Genomic DNA, 25,717 nt, shown 5'->3' with positions numbered 1-25,717 from the left:
TCAGCCTGTTTCCCCCATTTGCTCTCATGACATATAAATAAAGACAGTGGATCTTTTGGAGATCTTGCCAGGGGTGCACTGAACCATGCCTGAGAGCTGCTGTGTCTCACACATCTGGTTGACCCAAGGAGAGCCAAACCCTGGTGGTGGTGGTGGTGATGGTGGGTACCCTGGCAGGTGACTTTGGATGTATTGAATCAATAAAGTTGACACAAGCTACACCATGAATAGAGAGTAGGTTTGATCCTGGCCACAAGTTAATTTGTGCTTCATGGTGTTATCTGCTATACTTCCTAACTCTGTCATTTACTCCTGTATAAAGACAACTCTCAAAACCTCACCTTACTATCCAGATATACTGAGATGTGTCAACACAAATAATCCATAATCAATCTATAAATCAAAACTGAGGTGAGTTCATTATGAGCCGATTTTGTGAATTATAGCCCAGGAGAACTTTTCCACCAAGGAAGGAAGCTCTCTGAAGAAGTGGGGTGTACCGAGTGGTTATATACCATCTTGGAACAAAGAGCATACATCACATATGACCGGAATTTCTCTTTTACTGTTGTCACGAGATGCTTAGCTTCACAGCAGGTCAGTGGTTGCAAGGGATGCACAGCAAGTCGGTGGCCAGCAGGTCAGTGGTCATGAGATGAGTTAAAGCAGGTCAGTAATTAATTCTTAGTTTCTGGGAAGAAATGCTCATCCTTAAAGAAATGCTGATATGAGGAGGCAACATCCCTATCTTTAAGGGCATCATTCTTGTCTTTGGGACATTGTAAATGTTTAAAGCACATGTACGATGCATGCTTAACAGGCCGTGTGAGGCCTGTCTGGAAAAGCAAGGTCAGGCCTAATTAGTTTTAAGCCAAATAACTTCCTCGTATACTCCAATACATCCAATTGCTTTTCATTCATTCATCAGATGTCAGGAATTGTCACTCTTTCTGACCTGTCCTTATTCACATATGTTCTCCCATACCACCCGGGCCTGAGTAGGAGGTATGTGAAAGGCCATGGCTCAGGCCCAGGGTTTCCTCCATTGCCAAGGCCCCCAGTTCCTGTACCTTGCACAGGTTATCTGGTTCTCCCTGTGTCTCACGTCCTGCAGATTGCTGTCTGCCTCAGCTTTTGACTACTGCCTTCTTATTCTACCATCAGTATGTTTGTACTCCTTCTTCAGTGGTTTTAACCTTTCTGGGGTCATGGCCTAAATGGAGAAGGTGATGAAAGTTAAGGAATCTCCTTCCAGAAAAGTGCATGTATGCATTTACGTTGGGTTCACACCATCCCTGGGCTCCCTGAATCGCTGATTTCCCAGCCCCCTTCCTGGTGGTCTACTACTCATTGTGGCTTGCTTACCTGGTTCTAACCTGAAGCCTTCCACTGACCTCCCTCCACCCCAATTCCCAACCGAGCCTTCCAGCCTGCATGTTCCCCCAGCCTCTGAGCTAGTACCTGCCTAGCTGTGTACAAACTATCCTCCTGAGGTTTCAAGACTGCCTCAGAGCACAGCGCCCTACATCCCAGCACCGAGCAGTGGCTTGTGCTCCTTCACAGCTCAGCAATGGCCCAGTGAAGTGTTCGTCCCCATGCTTGGCCTCTGACTCCAAGTCGTAGAAACTGTAGTGCATGGGGTGGGAAAGGCCTATTAAATGCTTGAGTTAGGAATGTCTCAATTCTTACAAGTTGTATTGGTTTGAGATTCAAACATACCTTAAAGTCCACATTCTTATTCCAGATAAAGCTGTGTCCTGAAGATCTAGTATCAGAGATGACTCCTCTGTGGAACTTTAGCATTCCATAATATCTACTTTATAGCAACTCCTAGACACAGGTAATGAAATTTACAAACATTATGTGGAGGCAAAACCCTCTTTGGTAAGATTTGTTGGTCTGCAGTTTCCATGCTTCAAACATAAAATTGAAATCTGTGGGGTGAGGCAACTGCCTTGGTAAAATACATCAGTTTATGAAGATAACTATGTGCTTTGCCTCCAAAGATAAGCTTGAACTAAGCGAAATTATCTGCAACTCTAAAAAGATGGATGCAAATTCTTAATTAAATTAAGTTGTGATTTGGGGCCCAGATGCTCATTTAATTGCTAATAAGTGGAAGAACAGGGGAAGGGTCTGCAGGAATGAGCTGATCGGTGCAAATATTTCTGGGAGTTGGCTTGTAACCAGGTAAAGAGTCCGTCAGGCTGTCTCAGGCAGCTTTTTGTAATAGGAGTGAGGTTTGTCTAAGGTGAGAATGCAAGGCACCCACATCAAAAAGGCAGCCCATTGTCTATAGAAAGTCCTTTGAGCCAGCCTGAGGAAACTAGCATTTCATTCAGCCACTCATCTCTGTTCTCAGCACACAGCATTTGTGAGACCCTGCAGGCCCCAGTGCAAGCAACGGCCTGTTGGCAGATTCTTCTTCATCTCTACGTAGCATGCAGTGAGCTGCAAAGTGGTGATTGCCATGGAAGCAAACCCCATTGGCTTCATGACTTTTCCTCGTTGTTGCTAATCAGCAATTCCACACAACTTCATTAGACACCCTCTGTTTACGAATATTTTTTGCTTCAGCTACAGGAACAAGGTTTCTGTGGTATGTCTACCTTGGTGTCCCCTTCTCCGGCAAGGCTGCTACAAGTTCAGCTCTGCTGGATTTGCAAGGCAACCATGGATCTTTTGTGCTTAGCTATTGTTAACAATTTACACGCACCTGTCTCCTTGTTTGATACTATCCCAGTAGCCTTCTGCTCTACGGGCCTCATTAGGAAAAAGATGAATTCAGTATTTGATCTCACTCTAAACATATTGCTCATCTACCCCAGAAGATTCTTATAATGTTCTGACACATTAATTGGAATCCCTAAATACCTCCATATTCTTAGAAGCAGAGTTCAGTTTTTAGTGATTTCTTCTGAGCAAATGGTGGAAGATGTAGTGATCATTCCAACCATAATATTAATACCAATAAGAGTAACAACAGTAATAACAGCTAACATATGGAGTGCTTTCTATGTTCCGGGGAGAAGCACTGTACACACATTTGAACAGTTAATCCCCACTCTATGAAGGAGGCACAGTGGTTACCATTACCATTTTTCAGAGGAAGACAGTGAGACACAGATTAGCAGTTACTGTAGAGACAGTCATCACGCAGGAGCACAGGGTGGACAATTGCGTAGGATGAAGCCCTGCATTGGCGGTGCTGTGAACGCCAAGAGACATGGAATATAGTTTCATACTAAACCCATTCAATACAGAGGAGAGGTCTCCGTGAAGAAATCCTGTCCCAAGCGTCACTAGGTTGTCAGCAGAACTCCTCATACTGAAGTGGATATATTAGCTAATGCAATTATTTTCCCCACAAATTAGGACCAGAAGTCCTAAAGTCTCAAACTCCCAGGGGTGGTCTTTGCCTCGATCCTCTGAAGGTGAAGCGTTTGTTGAGTTCTTTGTCTGTGAGCACACTCGGGTGAGAGATCCAGGGTTCCCACTGCCCGGTCTGCCCGGTACGCAGGCTTCAGTAGGTGAGACCTGAGCTGAATAGCTGCTATTCCACTCACTAGTAAGCTACCTTGAGCAAATGACTTACCCTTCTGGAGTCTGCTTATCTCTAAAATGCAGATACTTTCTTCATTAGATTGTTGGGATGATTGAATGAGGTGAAATATATACAATTACTGAATCTCTCTAAGCCATAGTTTCCTCATCTATAAAATGGAAATCATAATAGCACCTACTTCAGGGGTTACTGTGAGGGTTAAATGAGATAATGTTTACAAAAATGCTTCACCCAGGGGCTGGCCCCGTGGCCAAGTGGTTAAGTTCACGCGCTCCGCTGCAGGCGGCCCAGTGTTTCATTGGTTCGAATCCTGGGCGCGGACATGGCACTGCTCATCAAACCACGCTGAGGCAGCGTCCCACATGCCACAACTAGAAGAACCCACAACGAAGAATATACAACTGTGTACTGGGGGGCTTTGGGGAGAAAAAGGAAAAAAATAAAATCTTTACAAAAAAAAAATGCTTCACCCAGTGCTTGACACCTCGTGAATCTCCCATAGTTAGGAATGCAGGGAATAGTAAGTATTCTGAGTTTTCAGCAAACATTAGAACGCCTGACCTCCTTCTCCGTTTCAACCTTGGGGATTAATATTTGGTCTTGCTGGTACCTGTTAATGATTATATTTCCATTTTAACTAGATTTCCATCTTTAGTGGCTATTAACCTACTTTTCTCTATCTTTGATATCTATTATGACTAAAAGGTTCACTCACGTATCACAGTACTCTTTGGAGCTAAGCTTTCATTAGTGAGGATTCAAGAACTGAAAAGTTGGAGAAGGGGTTGAAATTCCCATTAGATCGTGAGAATTAGTCTCTCTCTCTCTCTCTCTTTTAAATAGGCTCTCAGAAGTGAGATTCAAATTCCTGTTTCTGCTTCAGAAAAGAAAGAAAAAAAGAAAACGAAATAAGAAGAGAATTTGCAAGTTACTTTTACCTCTAGGACTATCTCGAATTCCTTTCCTCTCAGTATTAGGTGTAAGAGGAAATTTCTCAAAGCCCACAGAATAATTCAATTCTGACAAGACTTTTCAGGCTAAATTGCGAAGTAATTTAAGATCTCCTTTTAAAGAAAATGCACATATAATTCATAACAGACCTCCCTTAACGCTGCTTCCCTTTTAACCAATTTTAGACTCAGAGCTCTCTTTGTCACCTTCAAGTTGGAACTTAATGGACCAGAGCCACTTAGGAATCTGTCAAAGGCTTTATTCTGAGCTGAAATTTGTAACTGTTCTTGACGCCCTTATCAACCTGACTCCAACCTCAATCATCGGAGCCTTCATTGCATCCCCATGGTAGTACTGCTGCTTACTCTCTGAGGGCTCAGCCATTGCCAGTGGCAGGATCTGGATTGGCACGGAAAGCACCCTACACCCCTCTCCTGGTCATCCTGGAGGAAGTTGGAAAATAGTGAGTCAGTGACTCTTGGGGCGAGAGGTTCCCTGAGCCCACATTGTTAACCGTCTAGTGCATGAATTTTCTCCATAGCACCCTGGCAAGTAACTCTTTCATTCCATGTTTAAGTATCTCCAACAACAGAGAACTCACTACCCTTTTACAGAGCCCATTCTATTTTCCGTCAGATCTAAGAATTAGGAAATTTTGAAATAGACTATATAGCTGAAATCTTTTTCACCTATAATATTTTACTTTTGGACTTTATCTTGCCTTCTGGAAACACAAAGAATGAGGCCAGTCTCTCCTCTGCATGACTACCTTTCAGATGCTCAATGCAGCTGTTTCTGCTGAATTCATTTGTCCTTTAAACTCTCTTCCTTCTTTCCTTCTTTCTCCTCACTACCCCACTCTTTCTCCCATGGTCTGCCGTGATTTGTCAGGCCTCATTCAGATGATGGCATCCAGATGGATAAGGAGACGCCTGGTCTGCTCCAGATGTTGAGGAGTAGAATGCGACCATGCTGTTTCCTGTCCAGCTTCCTCTACTGTTATTAACATAGCCTTCACCTGGAATATTCTATACCACAGCTCTCCGCTACACCAAACCCTCCAGTGGCTGCCCTTTCACCCCTAGAAGAAAGTCCTAAGTCCTAAACATGGCCTGAAGCTTCCACAAGATGTGGCCCGAGCCCCATCTCCAGCCCTGTCTCCCACCACTCTTCCCTCACTCGTTGCCTCCAGCCACACTGCCTCCTTGAGTCTCCTCAGACCCACCAAGCGAGCTCTGCCTAAGGCCTAGAAAGCTCTTCCCACTCCGTCTCATTCAGGACTCCACTTAATAATCTTTCAGAGAAGTCTTTCCTGACCACCGTAACTAAAAAGCAGCACCCTCGTCACTTTCTATCGCGTCCCCTCATGCTGCTCTGTTTTTCTTTTCAGTCTCTGTTGTTAGATCAGATATTATTGCTTAGCTATTTATTATCTTGTCTTCTCCACTGGAATGCAAGGAACACGAGATCAGAAGCTTTGTTGTGTTTCCTGCTGTATCTTTCATGCACACAGGAGGTCCTCAATAAATATTTGTTGGTGGAGTGAATCCGTTAATTCAGCCTGAGATGGGATTATTCTGGGGCAGCCATGATTCCCTAACTCGTGCTTGCCGCAGAATTCCCCTTGTCTTTTACTTTTGCACCAGACCTCAAAATGACAAAGTGATATTTGTCAAAGATTTGGAAAATTACCCTTTGGTATGAATTTGGATTCTTAGGGAGCAACCATTAACTAAACGGGCCTCTAGAAGCTGAAGGTATTAATTAATGTGCCTCCCCAACACAGCTCTCCACCCTGCGGGGTCGTTGGCCCTTGGGAAGGTGAAACCCTATGGTTCTAACTCAAGCTCGGCAAACTTCTGGCCAGAACCTCTTATTACTAACAGGCAGCTCTTCGAACCTCCCAGGGTACCTGGAATGCCCCCAATTCCTGAAGTCATTATGTTTTACAGCAGATTCTCTTGACAGAGCTTCATCGGCCTTTGGCAGAACATAAGCCAGAATAATGGGCAGGCAGATGCCAGAATGAATTCCAATGTGTACACACAATTCTTGGCCCCATAAAAATCAATTCCTTATTCATAATTAAGGAACTTCTTGAGAAAGGGCAGGTTGGTACAATTATTAAAAGATAAATAATAGATAAGGATCCACTTGTTTCTTTTTTTTTAAGAGATAAAAATTTTAAACACAAAATAGCACTGTAATTACTTTTTCCTCGACTTTGTTTCTTCCCTGTGACACTCAGAGCCGACCAAACCGAACAGCTTTTACAAATTTTCATTGCCCCTCTATGTTGTGTTTCTCCTTAAAATGTATCCTTAAGTGCAGAATTACAAAGAAATCCATCTAGGGAGAAAAGAAACTAGAAGCACCCTGACATAAAGGTCTCAAGACATCTCATCCTGTGGGCCTTTTCCTGTTTTCCAACTTGGGTTTAGGGGGTACAGCTGAAAACAAAAGTCACGAAAAGGCTCCATACTATAAAGAGAAGCAGGACTCCCCAGCAGTTAGGACCAAACACCTCCCAACTGGTGTAATTTGCAATAGAATCAGCCTCATTTCCTCCAATCCCCATCCCATCTCCTTGGCCTCAAGTCAGATAAGAACTCCCTCCCCATGGGAGTGCTTCCTCTCCCCTAAGTCAAGTGGAAGGGGCTCCCTGGAATCACCCGGATACACTGGGGCTGCCTGCAAGAAGAGGCCTTGCCAGCTCAGTCCCCACTGGGGGAAACTGCAGAGGGACTGAGGCCCTCTCAAGACAGAGGATGGAGAGAGGGTTGTTGGATGTGGCTTCTTGGAGTGGGAGTGCATAAGAACACAGGGACCGGCCTAGAATTTCTGAAAGGAGTCAGCTGGAGCCTCTGTGTCTGTGTCAGCAGGACCTGAAGGCTCTCTGGTTTGGTGTGTCTGGGGAGTGGGCAAGGTGAGCCCATTCAGCGCAGTGCCTCATGGCTCATGGAGGGGCCTCATGGGTACCCCAAATAAGTGATATTGGGGGTCAAGAGAGAGGTGAGAGCCACCAAGCTGCCCAAGTGGCCCCTGATCCAAGCCATAGAAAAGGGCTGGGAATGTGTATAGCTGTCAGGGCAGATGGAGGATCGAGTGGCTCCTGTGAGGGGATTGTCAGCAAAATGGAAGTCCCACCATATCAACAGAGACCTCCAAGAGAGGGATAAAGCAAGAATGAGAGTGAGGCCAGGGACGCCCACCCACCACAGACAAGCAGTGGGCCACATAAGGTGGAGAGCTTGACTCCCCATCCCGCCTCTGTGTCTCCAACACCAGGGGCACTGGTGCCCTGGAGGGAGGGCAAGGAACAACTCCTCTGCCTCTCCTCCCTTCCAAGCCGTTCTGCCTGCTGCTCTAGAATATTCTGCAGAGAAAAAAAGAATCCTGCTTTGAAGATTCAGGTTTTAAGCTGGACTGCACTAAGTTGTAATAACTGAAAGGAATTGAATAATGGAATTGGACCAAGACATACATTAATGGAACTATACATCCAGCACAAAGAGGGAATCATTGGAGGCAGTCATTGGAGAAAAAGTAAACTATGTATGTATATAGATATATATATGGGATATCTATATATATATATCCCAACTAACAAGGAACTCTTTAATAAACTAGTGCCAGTAGTTAGAAATTTTTTTGTTAAGGATTAAAGATTTGGCAGAGGAAATGGAAGGTCTTTTTGTATATCTTTGGCTATGGTATCATTTTCTCATTTTTTTCTTTAATGATTAAATTCACAGGAATTCTGAAAGGGATACAATGTGTTTGCTTAATACTTTCCTTTTAAAAGTTTTCAAGTGGCATTGATTTCACGTTAACAAAAGAAGTGAGACTGGACTGGGAGAGAAGGGAAGCGGGTTGTCCCAGTCAGGTGCCCGGGACAGTGGACTGTGCGAGTTGGGAGGACCAGTCAGAGGAGAGTGTTGTTATAAAAGAACAGCTGCCCAGGAGCTTGACGCTGTTGGGTAGTTTCTGTGAGTAAAATACTTTCGCAGTAGCAGTGAAGAATAACGGGAGTGGATGGTGTTGGAAATTGGTGATCTTGAGAAGGAGTGTAAGAATCAGGAGAGAGATGACTCAGTAGGATCCAGAAAGGAAAGGTGGCCAGAGTGAGAGGGGAAGGCATTGGCAGCAGTGATGGTGGTACCATTTATAGGATACTTTCCCTGCATTATCTCATTTCACTCTCAGCATAAGTGCAATACCTCCTCTCTTCTTCCTCCTTTTCTTTCGCTTCTCCTCTCCCTTTCCTTCTCATTCTTTTCCTTCATCACTAGCATTTTTTGAGCATATGTGTCACATACCCTTCTAAACAAAACAATTTGTAAGATCAAATGATCCCTAACACCCAGAGATCCTAGGCCAGGAAGCAGTCAGTAAGAGTATAAGAAAGATAGGTGATGATGTCGCAATTCTGTTCTAGTTGAGGTGCTGATTGGACTTCTAATATGAAATACTTTTTTTGGAACTAAACCAAGCACTCAATTCAAAAGAGAGAGAGAGAGAAGGAGGAAGAGCAGACAGAGGGATGGTTTATGAGAAGAAGGATGGTTACTTAAACGCTTGTCTAGTTTTTCCTATGTGTCAGGTACCATTTCAAAAGCCTTATAAACGTTAATTCATTGAATTCTCATAGCGGCTTTATGTGATAGGTACTATTGTAATTATCCTCATTTTATAGGAAACTGAGGTGCATATAGTTTAAGGAACTTGCTCAAGGTCACACAGCCAGTAAGTGGCAGAGCTGAGATTTGCACCCAGATCTCAGATTCAGTTTCTACACTCTTAACACCACCTCAGCTGCCATGTGTGTTCCCTGAAAGAACATCATGAAGATGAAAAGATAGATAGTTGAGAGATGCTAGAGTTGCCATCATGTCTGTGAATCTTCAGTGATACAGTGAGCAACGTGATGCTTTATGCACATTGCTGTCATCAAAGTAATTTACGATATTTCATCCATTTCAAAATTTTTGAATAAAAGATGCTGCACGCATTTATTTCTGAGAATGGATACAATATGCCATCATCAAACTAGTTTTCGCTGAATAATCTGTTCCTGAACAGAATGAATCAATAACCTGGACTTATTTCCAATTTATGAGATGAATATTTAAACACCGCTATGTATTTCTGGTCATGTCGTTTTCAAGGATGTGGGTTCCGTCCAACTTAAATATACTTTCCCAGAACTGTGGGGCTCGTAGATCCATCTTCACAAGCTTGTGTTATAAACAGTGCCTCTTCAGAGTAGCGTCCCAAAGAACAAGCACCACACAGATTAGCTGCAAGTGCAGTTCCCTCCTCTCCCACCTCCAGTATTTGCATCCCCTCCTGGGTCAAGCATCTCCCTCAATGTTTCTCTCTTAAGTCCAAAGGGCTAAAACTGCTAGAACATGACATTCCTCCCTCTCTTGGGTTGAAGTTGGGAAACGATACGTGCTACCCAAACCCTTAGTTGTTTCCGAAAAAGACCTTCTGCAGCTGCTGCTCCGTGATCCCAAGCCTCAGTATGGCAGCTGAAAACCGGAGCCCAGAGAGATGCCTCCTTTGCCAGGGATTGGAGCCTGGAGCAATAACTTGCTAAGATCCTGGAAACTGGGAGAGATGCAGCCTCACTGGGCTGCCAGGTTCCTGATGACTTTGCCTCACTCCTCACCAGAAGCCAGAGGGCTTTGCCTGCAGAACGTCTCTGCTAAACCAGGGGAGGCACAGCTAAGCTCAGCCTCCTGGGCTGTTCCTGTCCTGGGGCAGGACCCTGCCCAGTCTGCCTAGGACACCCTTGCCCTCCTTGATCCCCAGAGCCAAGAGGTCGTGCTAACCATGACAAGTTTTTAGCCTCACTTCTATGGCCATTTTCTCCCTGGAGACCTTTCTGTTCCCACGCAGAAATGCCTAGTTCCTCTGCAGCCACCTGGGAGCATGGTGGGCCGGGAGCAGAGCCACGCCCCGGCTCCCTACAGTTGGAACTTAGGCTTGGCTCAGCCACAGCTCTCTGCTCTCTGACATTATGAGCCCTGCGGAAGTGTTAACAGGATGATGATGACACTGGTGATGAGGGTTGACATTCACTGAGTGTTTATTTTTTTTGTGCACATAATCAGCACTCAGTGAAGGGCCCTACAATCCACAAGATAAATATACAAGTTTTAAATGTACCTCATATCCTCCACATTTTGGGGGGGGGAGGGAGGTGGTAAGTACTATTATCTCCATTTTACAGACTTTGACACTGAGTCTGATCGTGATGAAGTAACTTGGCCAAGGCCATCCAGACAATAAGGGTCAGCTCTTTGAGGCTCAAGTTAAGAGTCTCAAGTGTCACCTTCAGGCTTGGATTAATGACCCTAAAAGTAACCACAACATGACTACATACAGTCACTGTCTGATAAAAATGCTGGTAGATGACAATTCATTTCAAGGGATGAGTGGCTTTTGCAAGCTTCCTTCCTGTCTGCATTTCTTCCTTCCTTTCTACTTTCCAGTCATCCTGCCTCCATTCGATTAACCTTTATATAGCCTGCCATGTGCCAGCCACTAGGAACAAGACTCAGGCCAGGCTTGGCAAAGCTTAAGTCCAGGAGCCGAAGCCAGCCGTGAAAGCAGGTTTCCACGAGAAGCTCTCGCCTCTCGTAGAAGGGGAGAGAGGGTGCTGTGTCCCCATACAATGCACTCCGCTCTATCCTTGCATGCAGGAGGTGCTGCCATGTGCCATCCAGGCATGAAATTACAGGTACCTGAACTCCTATTGCCCCATAGTCAGTGAAACGCTCACTCAACAGTTCTGATGAGGGTTCATATTTTCTTCCCAATAAGATCACTTTTTTGAGGGAGAAGCAAGAAATTTATGTTTTGAACTTAATAGCTATTTGATCTTAATTTCTCTGTCCCTTAGTTTCTTTATTTTATTAAAAAAAGAACGAAGGGAAAGGTGGGCTAGCAATCCCTGCCCTGTTTACCTGGCGGAGATGTCACAGGGCCATAAAGTTATAACGTAGGCAGAAAAGGAACAAATGTTGTGTAAATGTGAGGGCTTTTGTATATTCTTAATATGGAATTTAAAGCTCTGAGTGATGCCCCACCTCTCTCCACCCTCCTCAGGTGCCCACGTCCACGCTCCCCGTGTTCCAGCCCTCACTGTAGAGCTCTGCTCCGAAGGCCCTCAGCTCATCTGCCTCCTTGCCTTTGCTTTTGCCCTTCCATGGCCCCTCATTGTCTGTTGACTCTCTTCCTGCTCAAATCCTAGCTCCTTTATTCTAAAATAGCACCCTTCTCCTCATTCGCACCATTAAATTCTGCGTATCTTTCACAAACCCACACTCAGCACATAACTAGAGCTAGTCACCGTCTACATCTCAGGCTGCTCTGCCTCGATATGCCTTGCATACCGTTCAGTAACAAGCTTGTTGACTCAAATTCTGCTTCCCTTCTCTATGCCCTTCCCTGCCTGCCCCCAGTCCCTGCACCCGGGGCATCACCTGGCACAGAGCAGGTACCTGAGGCATGCATCCTGGGGAGCTGGCAAACTCAGTGGACAAGTCCCGTAGGTCCAGGAGAATGAAGCTTTTCCCTTCAGTTAAGTCAAATGTCACAGGGAAGGTATGAAGTTTGGCTGTACCTTGTTGGGTGAGGTCAGAGCCCAGGAAGAGAGCGACATCTCCCAAAGTGCAAACTGTGAACCAGTGGGGTTACCAGATGATTTAAGGTGACACACAGGTGAACATTTTTTTCAAATTTAGTGATTACATAATCTGTTATGTATTAAATAGAAATATAATTAGCACATCAAACCTGGGTTTTCATAATTATTTTTTAATAAAAGCTCTGATATTTGAATAAAAATGAGTTGACTTAAAGAAAAACATTGCATAAGTAATAAATAATGGTATGGGATATGGCCAAATGACGTGATGGCGGTGCTCCAAGCTTGGGAAGCATCCAGAAGGGGAAAACACAACCGGGGAGTGTAGAGGTGGAGACGGGGGTGAAAACGTCCTTGCTGCAGGTCAGATCTACTGGTAGAGACTCAGGAATCAACAGAATTATTTACAAAGCTTTGTTACTATGCAAAAACCTTTGTTTGAAAAGGAGCATGCAACTGGGATGTTTTCTCATCATTATTTTTCTTCATTGGAATGAAGAAAATGAACGCCAACTCACACATCAACATTTGCAGCCTTGGGCACCAAGTTTCATAATGGCCATGAGGTTTTACACCCTTTCCCAGGACTGTCAGAAACAGAGGACCCAAATATGAGAATATGGGTTTGCTTTTCCTTTTTTTCTGCAAAGCACAACACTTTACAAAAAGAAAAACACTTCAAAAGCAATCCTTTTCTTGCATACATTTCAGGGCTCCATTCGAGATCCACATTTATCTTCCTTATCCAATTACGTGATCAAAGCAGAAGTGTTTGGCCTACTTTAGGGGTTTAAAGACTTCCGGGGAAAAACTAAGAACACTTAAAACTACCTTTATTATGCCACACGTCTTCGTGTAAGAGAATTGGAATCTACTCCCCTACCCCCCCCAACTAGTCTCTAGACACAAAAACTCAGGTCGGAGAGTTAACATGCTCAAATCATCCGAGCCACGAAAGATTCAGTTACATCTCGGCAAAATCCAATCTAATCTCAAGCCAGTCTGTCTAGTGTACTTTTCACTCTCTGTGTACTGCTACAAAGTCCCTTCCAGAACCCACTGCGAAACTCTTGATTTTTCCTCATTAAAGACCTCATTTTAAAATAAAAACTGCAAAAAAGAAAATCTGAAACGTTACTTCCTTAGTCTCCCCAAAGCTACTGGTTCTAGGACATCTGTTCATTTTAATGCTGCAATATGGAGTTCATATTTCCTAAAATAGGACACACCTTGTCCTTCATTTAATATGAAGGGATTTGAGGCCCTGGTTAAAAAAAAAAAAAAAGTGGCAAATGAGATGCCCTCCAAAATATTTAAGTGACCAGATTGCCTATTGGTGGATTGATTTTTCCCTCTGGAAATAAATTTGTTGGCCGCCACCAGAATTGGGGTATAAAAGATGACCCCGGGCAGCTGCTGCCATTTGTTTCGGTGGGAAAATGAGAGTTTTGTCTCTCCCCGGGGGTTAATACTGTGATGCTCTGAACGTCTTCTGGGCTGTTTCTGAAGGGTTACACTAGAGAGGAGGAATACTTTGTGGTTTATGACAAGATCACAGCAGAATATTTTGTACATGCTGTGATTTGTATCGCCCATTTGTGCACAGGCCATAAAAGTGCACTTTTTATCAGGAACATTTGTGAATATATAACAGCGCTGAAGACATATGGCCACTAAATAATTCACAGTTATCTATCTCCTCAGCAGATTCCTTATACACCTACCATGTTTTAATGCCTAGTTTGCTCAGAAACAATATTCTTTACGACCCTTCCAAGATAAAAATGTTTACTGACTGGCAGCAATATATGGATACCGTGGGGCTGGGCTGTAAGGAAGGGGAAAGATTTCTGCTTCCTCCACCTCTTTCTGTCCTCATCTGTCTCCCCGAACTCTTCCAACCAGCACCTAACCTTGTAGGAAAAGGTGCCCTTCCCAAAAGTGGGTACTGAATTCTGACTTCTGGTATTTGGGCCATAAGATGGCAGCCACTGACTAACCTTTACCCTCTTCTCTTTTCAGTTCTATATCCATTTACAGTCCCAAGGAGAATCCGAATGCATTTGATGCTGCAGCATTCTTCCAGTCCGTGGGGAATTTCCTGGGGATCTTCGCCGGCTCATTTGCAATGGGGTCTGCATATGCTGTGGTCACAGCACTGATATCCTTTGTGTGTGTGCAGAAAGCTGGGGACTGCTAAGAGCAGTCGATGTCCCTGGAATGCTTCTCAGGATGGACAACCTTCAGGTCAAGAAATGGCTAGATAGCCTAGTTCAAGTGTGACACAGCACCACTGGGACCATCTTAGTTCTGAGTCACCCTCAAGGCATAGGTTGGTAGCAATGGCAGAGGGCCCCAGGTTCTTTTCCTGTCCAAGGCCAGTTCTAGCACTACTGATGCTATCTGATCCTAAGATATCAATAGTCTAAAAAAATTGCCTCCTAGGAAAATAGGTGGAGGGGGGCATCAGGATTGGCTGTATTAGAGTCAAGAGGAAGAACCAAAGATCCAAGGTCAAGAACAACACAGGGTTGACTGGAAGTGATAAACTGGGTAGTCTTTTCCTCCTTTTCAAGCTTGTGTCAATAACTAGCTCACAGGGTTGGCCAAGCCAAAGATGACTGTGAGTTTAAACAAGCATCCATAAATATTTTATGGAAGGAGGTCTGCAAGCAGTGCAGAAATGACATGTTTGCCATATCTGGGCAATTGTGTCATCTCGTTTCCTCTTTTGCAGTAGAGGGGTTGGAGGATGGATAGAATTCCTCAAGAATTTGAGCCAGGTAATGAAGCTGGTCTGGTGGGCTGTTCACTCACAGCAGTTGGATGGGGAAAAAGTAGGTCAGAGTTGAGGAGGAAAGCCAGAAGGCTAATGTCAAGAGTGAGGGATTTATGGAAACCACAGAGAAGAGGCAGAGCAAAGGATCGAGGACCAAAGACCTTGGGGGAAAAGAGAAGGAGTAAGGGTGCAAATGGGGTCAGGGCCCTGGCAAAGAAGGCAAAATGTTGGAATGTTTTTCCATGGGGACTGGCCCAAAGATTCACTGAGCAGCCGCTAAAAGGCTAGGTTCTACTAAAGGTTTCTAAGACAAATCAGAAGATGAATAAAACATGCATCCTGCCTTCACTTAGTGACAAGCCTGGAAAGACAAGCTCTACAATAAGAGTTGAATAGAATGTGAGCACCAAAGCCACAGCCAACTTATTAAGACTCTAAAAATTCAAATGAGGATGAGTCCATTGTGTCTGGAACAGTCCAGTCAACTCTTGGCCAACTTCGTGCTTTTGGAAAACAATTTGAAAAGCAATATTTACATGCAGAGAGGGACTTGGGTTTGGCCAGAAAGACAGATAGGATGTAGGCAAAGGCTATGCAATGAGTGATTCAGGAGAAGACCAGCATTCATGGAGGTGCGGGGGTGGGGCTGATGTGGTACATGGCAGGTGTGCCTGAGGGGACCAGAGAGCTCGGGCTGGTGAGCAATGGAAGATGAGGTGACTCAGGTGGGTTGGAGTCAGCTTGAGGAGTATCTTGGAGTGTTATTCAGAAGAGTCTGAGCTTCTTTCTATAGTCTACAATTAGCTACTGAAGGTTTCTGTTCAGGAGAATAACACATTGAAAATCCTGTTCGTAAAGACATAAATGAGGAACTGGTACATAGGAAGACTGGCAAGAGGGCTAGAATCAAGCGAAACTGAGATGATGAGCTGTGAGGGGATATCAGGCAGGAGACCGATGCTTAGAAGAATCTCTAGGACTTAACGATTGGTTGGTTATGAGAGATCAAGAAGAGGAGAGAATCAAAGGCCACTCCCCAGTTTTGTCCTGGAAACCCTGGAGAATGTCAATCCAGCGACAAAAATAAAGTCAATCAGAAAAGATAGGGCTGATTTCTCACAAAGTATGATTAATAATCTACCCAGTACTTATAGTATGTCAGGGTTCCTGCTGTTTGTTTTGCATACTACCCCTCATTCACCTCACAATGATCACATCACACAGACACTATTTTTATTGGATGCTGAAGCTTAGAAAGCGTAAGTTATTACCCAAGGCCACGCAGTTCGTAAGAAGCAGAGCCAAGATTCAAATCCAGGGAGTGAAACCAAGAAACAGACCACACTCTTGGGTGTGAATCCCTATTGCCTCTTACTTATTGAGTGGTATTATGATGGTGGTCTGTGTTCTTTAGAGTAGGGTAACGGCAATGATGATAGCAACGTTTAGTGAATGTCTAACATGTTCCAGGGCCTTTATATATATCTCCCCCTGTGAATCAACCCTATAAGAAAAATTATTATTATCCTCACTTTACACATGAGGGGAGGAAACTGAGGCTCAGGGAGGTTAAGTAGCTCACTCTGGGTCACGGATCAGTAATAATGAACACAGTAATAAAAATATCATCTGAAATTTATTGAGAACTTTACCATGTGCCAGCTGTTGTCTATAGTGTTTTGTGTGGACTATCTCAGATGGCTTTTATGAGAACCCTGGGAGGGAGACACTGTTCTTATCCCAGTTTTACAGCTGAGAAACTGACACATGAAGTTTACACAACTTGTCTAAGACCACACAGCTGGAACATTTCAGGGCCAGGCTTTAAACCCAGGATTTTTGGCTTCAGAACCTGCACTAGATGGAAGAGCTGAAATGGAAACTCCTCTCTGCCTGATGTGAAGGGAAATGATGGACACAGGAGTAAGCATGTTGATAAGGGAAGGGCTAATTCCTGGAGATTGGAAACCTGACATGAGATTGGATCAGATCTGGGAGAAAGCGGAGAGATGGAAGAGAAGAGGGCTCAGTCCCAGGGGCAGGACGGCTCATACAGTGCCTGATGCCTTGGTTCTCAGACTGTGAAGGAGACAGACACACAGTCATTCCCTCCATCGTAATAACCTCCATACCTTGTTCGTGATGAGGCAAAGGCTCCTTAGGGTAGAGGCCCTTGGGCTCTAGACAAGCTTGGGCTCGACTGAACTACTTTCTGGAGTTTGACAGAAAAGAATGCCCTATGATTCTTGATATTCCATTACTCAAATTGACCTGAGCCTTTCCTGCGACAAACTAGTGGAGGGAATTCAGGGGAAGATACCCCGCTAGAAACAAAGCCGGCCTCCGAGTGATAAGAGGGGATGCTGAAAAGGGTCAAAGGGCAGCCCATGTTTTCTTCCAGATAAAGAATTGCTTCCAGATCCTTACTGAATCCATTTCCAGGAAAGATGTTTTACAAAACAAATTAATTTAAATCACACTAGTAAAAAACTAACATCTCCCTTATGGCATACCAGGCCCCCTGCTGCGTGCTTAACACGTAGTAACTGGTTTATGCACCTAAGAGGCAGGGTGCATTATTACCCCCAATTTCAGACAGGAAACCAAAGCACAGAGTGGTCAAGGGACATGTCTGAGCTGATACAGTGAATGTAAACCCAGATGGAGTTGGCTTCCAGAGACCACACTCCCAACCATGACATTATTCTGCCTCTTCCTGGCATTTGGCCTTCTAAGACTTTTTTTTTTTTTTTTTTTTTTTTGAGGAGGATTATCCCTGAGCTAACTACTGCCAGTCCTCCTCTTTTTGCTGAGTAAGCCTGGCCCTGAGCTAACATCTGTGCCCATCTTCCTCTACTTTATATGTGGGACGCCTACCACAGCATGGCGTGCCAAGCAGTGCCATGTCCGCACCCGGGATCTGAACTGGCGAACCCCCGGCCGCTGAGAAGTGGAACATGCGCACTTAACCGCGGCGCCACCGGGCCGGTCCCTGGCTTTCTAAGACTTTACAAAACATTTTTAATATGCTTCATCTCATTTTACTCTCCATGCTTGTGTGGGTAGGTATTATTCTCATTGTCAGTTCACATAGGATGGAAATGAGGCCGAGAGAGGTTAACGTATTGCTCAGAAATCACACAGCCAGTGACTGGTAAAGCCAAGATTTGGCCCTGGATCTTCTGCCACAGGGGTCATGCTTTTTGCTTCCCTGCCCTGCTGCTAACTATCTCTTAATATGGAATCTTTAGATTTTTTTCTAGAAGCATAAAAATGCAACATACCGTCCTTCCTGTGGATTCAGTTGCAATGTAACCCTTTCCCATCGTTCACACACTCCTAACCATCTCCCCCTCACCCGTTCTCTGCATGACTTGCATCACTACACTTTTGTTCTATTTGCAACTCATAGGCTATTGACCAAGTGTCATCCCAGCCAAAATGAGCCATTGCCTGCCAAAGGGTTTCCTGTCTGACCTAGAAATAATACACCGTCTCCTCTATCCTACTTATTCTAAGAGGGCATGAGCCACTCCCCTATCACTGAACGTTAAGTGTTCCTCCTGACCCATTTCCACCCCCAAGAGAGAAGAGTCTTCAAGGTGGCCTCTCCACAGACTAGCACTCCCCAAGGAGCAGTGGCCTCCCTCGGTGCTGACACACTTGCAGCATCTCACCCCGCCACTCTCTGTGGCTTTGTCTCCTCAGATCTGCTGCAGTCTCCTGAGAGGCCCACCCCAATGGCCAAGGCCAAATTCAAGAGGTTTTGTACCCTCAGCTGGCTGACACTTTTTTGTCTGAACACAGGTTTGAATTTGTCCCGGAGTATTCTGCCCCCAGTGAAGCAGGGAAGTCCTGCTGGCCTTCGGTGTCGTCCTGGGGAGCGGGACAGCCTCCCAGTCAGGTCTGAAAATCAGTTCTCTGATTCTAAAACTATCACAACCAGATTAGTTTTTCTCAGCTGAGAGGGAGATTTAGCTATAAAAGCAGTTGTCGTTTCCCTTAACACGTCTTCGTCACTTGACCAAATTTACCAAACTGTGCGAGTTCCCCATGCTGGAAACAGGCCTGTTTTTCCTCCTGTCTTGGAGTGCCTTCCTGTCCGCCGAGGCTGCCGGCCTAACAGGTCAGTGCTCCATTCTGCACAGCAAACTGGGGGTGTGAATACGTGTGTGTGCCCCCAGATGTACCCCTCCACCATCCAGCGGGAGCTGAAATGGAGTCTCTCTTTTATAGGTTTGAGTCAGAATCAGCCTCTCCTGGGTACCCTGGGGAGAAAAAAATAATAATTCATCCATCTGTACGCAACAGTTTAATGGAAAGTCTCCAAAATGCCATTTCCTCTTCTCTCCATGCTGGGCAAGATGGGGTGTTGAAATCCACAAGTAACTAATTTGTAGAAGTGATAAATGACTTTACAAATGGAAGTCTCTTCTCAGGATGTGAAGGGACACACAACTGATTTGCAGAAGAGGGTAGTGGCTTCCCTTTGGGTGTTAACAGCAAGTACCCATGTAATCAGCCTCTCTAGAGTGTGCGCCTCTCCACAAACGCCAGTGTTTAAAGTCTTCGCATTCGCTCTATGGCAAGCCTGCGAACAAAGAGCTCATGTAGCAGCTCTACGGTTTAATATCTTTTACCGTCAAAATTCTATCTACAGAATCCTCTGAGGTGGAACAGTTGATAGAGACAGGGGCCATCCCTAAGGTCCCAAGGGCCTGTGATCTGGATTCGGCAATGAGATTGCCTTTCTGCAGCAGTGAGGTCTGTGCTGGGATAGCTGCCACGATTGGGTGCCTATCCGTGTACAAGAATCGCTGTGGCTCCAGGCAAAACGTCAAAGCTATTTCTGTCCTTTGGACTAGTTACCTGCTTCGCCCAGGTTTCAGTCCTAGGCTCCTTGCACTACATCTTAACCGGCATTCAAGTGGCGAGAAAGCCCCCTGAAGTTAACTAGTAACAAGGTATGCCTCCCTCGGCATTGACATTTTGATAAGTGGTACTTTAAGTCTAAATAATAATAAAAGGTGACATATACTGAAGGGTTAGCATAAGCCAGATGCTAGCCAGCTGCCTTTCATGGATGTTCTTATTAATTTACAAAAAGACTCGAAGTTAGAGACTATATGCCCAGTTTGCTCAGGCAACAGCAAGTGGAGCTGGGATTGAAAACTGGGAGGTCTGATTCCAGAGCCTGGGCTCTTGGGCACCAAGCTTTGTTGCCTTGAGTAAAACTGCTTCTGTGGAGCATCAGGCAGGCCCCAAGAGGAGGAAGATATTTGGGGCCCCAGGAGCCTGCCTGGTCCACTTGCTCCTAGGCGGGTGTTGACTCTCCTGTGAAAGCCATGGCAAACCTTTTCTGTCATGACAGCCTGTTGCTCTGGGCAGCTGACCCAAATTACTGCTGAGTCAGGGGACCAAGCTTTCCCCACAGGCTTTGGAGGTGTCTGTTGCTGATACAGAAAGCCAGCCTGCCAGGTTTTATGACACTATAATGAAGACTACGTTACCAGAGTCCACCCTCCCGGGTCCTCGTATCCAAATCGTTCCAGCACAACATCCACTGTGTCTGTGCCTTACCCTGTTATTCGAGAGGCTGCTGAAGAGCTTATGCATTCCAGAGAAAAGGAATGCTAGTACCCTTAAAGGAAATAACAGAGGTAAACAATTTACATCAGTCTTTCGAAAAATTCTGGTTTCCTTTCCTCCACATTCTATGCCTTTTCAGCACATAACATGTTATAAAATTATGTAAGTAATGCTGATAATAAGCCTACCTATTTGACCTTCTGGAAAGGTAAAGAAGTATCTTAACTCACCTGATGTTTTTATTCTACTGTTGAACTTTCTAATAAACACACACACAAACACACACACACACACCACCCCCAATGCCTGAGAATTGTTCATTTCTGTATGTGAAAATTATCTATTACCTGGTCCATTTCAGCTAGATCTTGTTTTATTAACTACTTTAAAGGTTGTGGTCCATGTATAAACTGCAAATTCACCTGCTCCTTGCTCTTTTGCCACCCTTTTCAACCTGATATCCTCATCGGATGCCACACAGACCATCTCTAAGGAGCCAGCATTGTGAGATGGGTGAAAGCAGGTGTTGGCCTCAGTAGCAGAAAGACCCAATGTCCATGGCTGCACCCTGGGACACACTCACCCCAGAGCAGTACTCCAGATTAACCAACGTGCCTGATAGGCATTTGGTACAAATCAGACTCTAGGTGTGAGCGTTTTCTACTGCCAAAGACCAAGCCTACTGCATCCAAATCACTTATGTGTTTGTTTGTTTGTTTGTTTGTTTATTATTTAATCCTCACCTATTTCCAAATTGGATTTGAGACAACTCATAACATGAGCCATGCATATCATGGGGCCATTTAGTTGAGGGTAAACACTCAAGTGCTTTGGGATAGAGTTTTTTGCAAAATTAGGCAGCTGTTCATTCCTGCGGTTTGGCAATAAATATAGCTTTGAGCTTTCTGGCAGCCAAAGCCTAAAGGGAAACATGATGAGTTATATAGGAATAATGCAGCATCATAAAAGAAAGTCATACTTATTTATAAAAATGGGCAAACCTTTTTCTAGTACTAAAATTTTAGGGGAATATATCACATCTTCTTTATATAAGAGTCTTTGATACCGTAATAGACAACGTCTTTAATCATAGGTTCAGGGAAGGTGGAGGTCCATTCTTCATGGAGGCGTTTCTCATATCAACGTTCAATACAGTCTGAGGGTGTGGTATCAAATTATAATTTTCTAAGGGTATTTCATGTAATAATAAAATTCTTCTAGTTCTAATCCACAAGTAAACTAATAGAATGCAAAGTGGAAATCTAGAAAAGTTTTTAAAAAGTGCTTAACAAATGGATATGTGGCAATGGACGTGGTGAACCAAATAGAATGAGCTGTTAAACAGTATCTGAGGAACTGTAGAGGGAAGCCCCGATCCTGGGGCCTTATGTGGGTTCACGAACAACACGTCATGTAGGTCCCGGGAATGGCGTTTACTTGCGATGGGTTCTCAGCAGAATTCCCTCAGCTGTGACATTCCAAAGTGGGTGCCCAAGGATGTCCACCAAGTGAGCGGGCCTCTAGGCCTGCCACCCCCCACTTTATCACTTTTATTAGTTCCACGAGTTGGGTTTTCACATAAGATTTCAGTTGAAAAAAAGGATTTCTGTTGCTTTAAACAAAGTACATCTTCTTTTAAGAATGTTTTTCATTTTTTTCTTCCCACCAAAGTAATACATATACGTTGTAGAAAATGTAGATTCACAGGAAATAAAATTAGAATGATCTGTATTCTTACTGTCTATTAATAACTATTGTTAATATTTGTCTTAGTCCATCTAATTATATGCGTAGACATACACAAATATATACATTCATACATATATGTAACTATACCTTTTAAATTTTTAAGTAACTTACTTTTTTCATTCAACAATTTATAGTGAATGTTTTTTCTGAAATTATTCTTTTATATTATTTTTTTAATGCCTAGTACTATATCATATCAACTTTCCATAATTTATTCTACCGACTTTTCGACAGTTTATAGTTCTCAATATTATTAATATGATAGCAGTGGTAATCGTTATAGATCGATATGTGGATTTCTATTTATATAACCACCTAGAAATAAAATGCTGATTAAAGGGAAGGCTAAAATTTCGATGGCTTGGAAAAGTTCATCCAAATGATCCTCCAGAAAATGTATATCCCTTTCTACTTTTCCAACGATGTGGGAGAGAATGTGCTCACTCACATCTTCACCACCCTGCCTCTCATTCATCCCTGCCAATTTGATAATCCAGCTCCATTTCATTCTGATTTACGTTTATTATATTTTTACTGAGGAAAGCATTTAATTACATGTCACTGGCAATTTGTATTTCTCCTTTGGCGAACTCCCTGTTTATGCCCTTTGTCCTTTTTTCCTACTGAGATGCTTATCTTTGTCCCGTTGAATTTTAAGAGCTCTTTATCTATTAAGAAAATTAACATTTTGACGGTCATGTAGGCTATAAATATTGTCCAACTTATGGTTTTATCTATGAAATATGTTCCACTTCGTTTGTTTAGGTAAGGGAAAAGTTTGGTAGACATTTTCAAGTTTTACGTGGTTAATTTTATCTCCTCCTTAGAAAGCCCAAGATTTTATTAGAATATGTCTAGAAGGCCCAAGTGTTTATTAATGAATGTATACTTTCTTTTAATAGTTGTCCTGTTTTATTTTTGCATTGGAATCCAACTTGAATTTGTTTTGATATGTGATGTGGGGTATAGTGGGGATTTGATTTTCTTCCTAGATGGTTGTCCACTCATTCTAACACCCTTCACCTTTAACCTACTATGAATTTCTAATATAATGTCATGCGTATTGGTGCATATATGTGTATGTGTGTTCTGGGCTCTCTGTTGTTCCACTGAGCTTTCGGTCTTCACTGTTTTCATCATTTTAGCTTCATGGTTGATTTTAATATGTAGTAGGCCAATCCCTCACTCACCTTCCCCATTTTCAAGAGCTTCTTTGCTATACTCACATATTTATTATTCTGGATAGACTTGAAAATAACTTCGGTAGGTTTCAAACAGAAAATAACTTTGGGATTATGATTGAGGTTGCATTAATTTCTTAGATTAGTTTGAGGAGAAGTGGTGTTTTTACGATGTTGAGTCCTCCCACACAGGAATACGTTATGTCTCTCCATTTATTCGAGTTATCTTTTATGGCCCTTAGTAAATTTTTATAGTTGTCTTCACATTAGACCTACAAATTTCTTGTTAAGTACTTTTTAAGCTATTTTATATTTGGTGGTATTATAATGAATGAAAACGTCTTCCGTTATAGTGTTTAACTGGCTGTTGTTTGTATGTGTGCATCTAGTCTTCACTACGCTATTTGATTTAGTCTGTATAGTTTTGAAATATAGAACTAGAGCTGATGTGTAGAAATAGCAGTGACGGGCAGAAGTTATGTCAGACTGTCGGCTCCATGAGGGCTATATCAGCACCAGCAGGGTGGCTGAAGCATCCTAGAAACTCAATAAATATTTTTTTGATAAATAGAATGAATGATTTTAGCTCAACAAAAGGAAAAACTCCAAAAATCTTAATAACAGATTGCTATATAAGGTAGCGAATGCTCTGTGCCTAATAATATGCCTGTGAATTCTATACATCCGTTGGTTAGATATTCTTAAGCAGATCCACACATCAACCAAAGAATATATCATAAATTTTATTAATCTGAAACTCCATTTCCCCAACTGTTCAGTTAAAATAGAAACATGTAGACCTGAGGAGACAAAAGCCCAGTCAGGATTCATATGGTGGGCAGATGTTGGTTTGGGCACTTTCACTGGTGATGGCATCATGTTACTTAGGGAACTACTCCCTCTCCGTCAGATACTGTCTTGTTAATCAAGGTGTCCCACCCTCCCCCACCAAAGAAAATAGGGACATCCAAACTAGGTCAACCAGACACTCTTTCACTGGGTTGTGACCTTTTAGGAGGGAGACAGAAGGATGCTTAACTGTTGGCACTTGTTCTTTCCAAAAGCACAGCCCTGTTGAGACGTTCTATTTATTCCTGCCACAGATCCCTGGAGCTGCCTTTGTGCCTCCTTTCTGAGAGCTATCACTCTTCCCTCCAATAAATTTCTTTCTGATTACAATAGCCAGAATCAGTTTTTATTGCCTGCAAACAAAGAAACCTAAATAGTACAAGGGAAGAAATAATCCACAAAGTATTTCAACAAAAGAAGTTGCATAACTTGGTGACAGATGAGAAGGGAAGAGAGACCCAAAGTCAGCACAGCCTCTAGGCTAGGATACTTGGGACCACCTCATGCCAGGTGCATACTCATAGACAAACAAAAAGAATCAAGCTTTCAAAGACAGTTTGCACAGTGTTCATTATCCTTTTCAATTCAGCTTCTTATAAGATTCATCATGATCACTTCAGTGTGTGTGGGGGGGTACTCATTACTGCATCTTCTGCTTTCACATTCAGTTCTTACTAATTTGATGATGATCATTCGATTTATTTTGATCATCTTTTACTTCAAGGGCCACATTTGCAGCCGCTTCATCTCAGTCTCTTGGAAATTGCACCTGCAAGTGTTCAATAGTCACATGGAAGAACTTAGTTTTATGGAAATAAGTGGCTTTTAGACATGCAAATGAAGGTTGGCATTTCCATTACCCAGAAGTCTGATTCTCTGCTATTGGAAATATACAAGTGCAGTTTGAGAAAACTTTTATTTGGGAAGACTGGGCGGAATGTCAATTGCAAGTGAGAGGAAGCCTTTCCAGAGGATGAGAGAGTGTAGATGGAAATGGACTTCAGAGCACCCTCACAAGCTGCGAGAACATAGAAAGAAGACAATGTGTACAGATGTGTCTGCCCTACTTACAACATCAGCCACTGAGGGGTATGTCTACGGTTTCTGGCTCCCGCTAACTTGCTGAGGGATTGGAATAAGTCGTCCTATTACTTGGTCTCTCAATTTGTTACTGCTAAGATAAAAAGATTTTATTATTTTGTAGTGGAAGGACATTGTACACGTACAGAATGTGGCTTTTGAGTAAATATATGACCCTGAGATATTCTGTCTATGAGGTACCTGCTACACATGCATACCTAATTTATGATCAGGGAGAATTTGCTTTATGCAGAGACCTATTTTCTAAAAGTCATTAGGTTACTGAGCCATTATTTTAAATTGAATACTGAAAATAA

At 43.4% G+C, this 25,717-nt stretch overlaps 1 protein-coding gene across 5 annotated transcripts in view; it reads left to right on the top strand.

Annotated features, from left to right (window-relative positions):
* Positions 1-25,717, top strand: part of SLC9A9 (solute carrier family 9 member A9) — a 511,594-nt gene that overhangs the window by 222,681 nt on the left and 263,196 nt on the right. For all 5 annotated transcript variants that reach the window (XR_011527598.1, XR_011527597.1, XM_008507627.2 and 2 more), the window contains exons 7-8: positions 14,196-14,334; positions 18,973-19,078. Coding sequence is in view for 3 of the 5 variants with exons in the window: in XM_008507627.2 (XP_008505849.1) it covers positions 14,196-14,334; positions 18,973-19,078 (245 nt within the window). In the remaining 2 variants the exon portion in view is untranslated. The remainder of the gene's footprint in view (positions 1-14,195; positions 14,335-18,972; positions 19,079-25,717) is intronic.

The sequence above is a fragment of the Equus przewalskii genome, chromosome 15 (genome assembly GCF_037783145.1).
Source record: "Equus przewalskii isolate Varuska chromosome 15, EquPr2, whole genome shotgun sequence".
Classification (NCBI taxonomy): domain Eukaryota; kingdom Metazoa; phylum Chordata; class Mammalia; order Perissodactyla; family Equidae; genus Equus; species Equus przewalskii.
The sequence above is the reverse complement of the archived record's forward strand: the minus strand, read 5'-3'. Positions and strand labels throughout refer to the sequence as shown.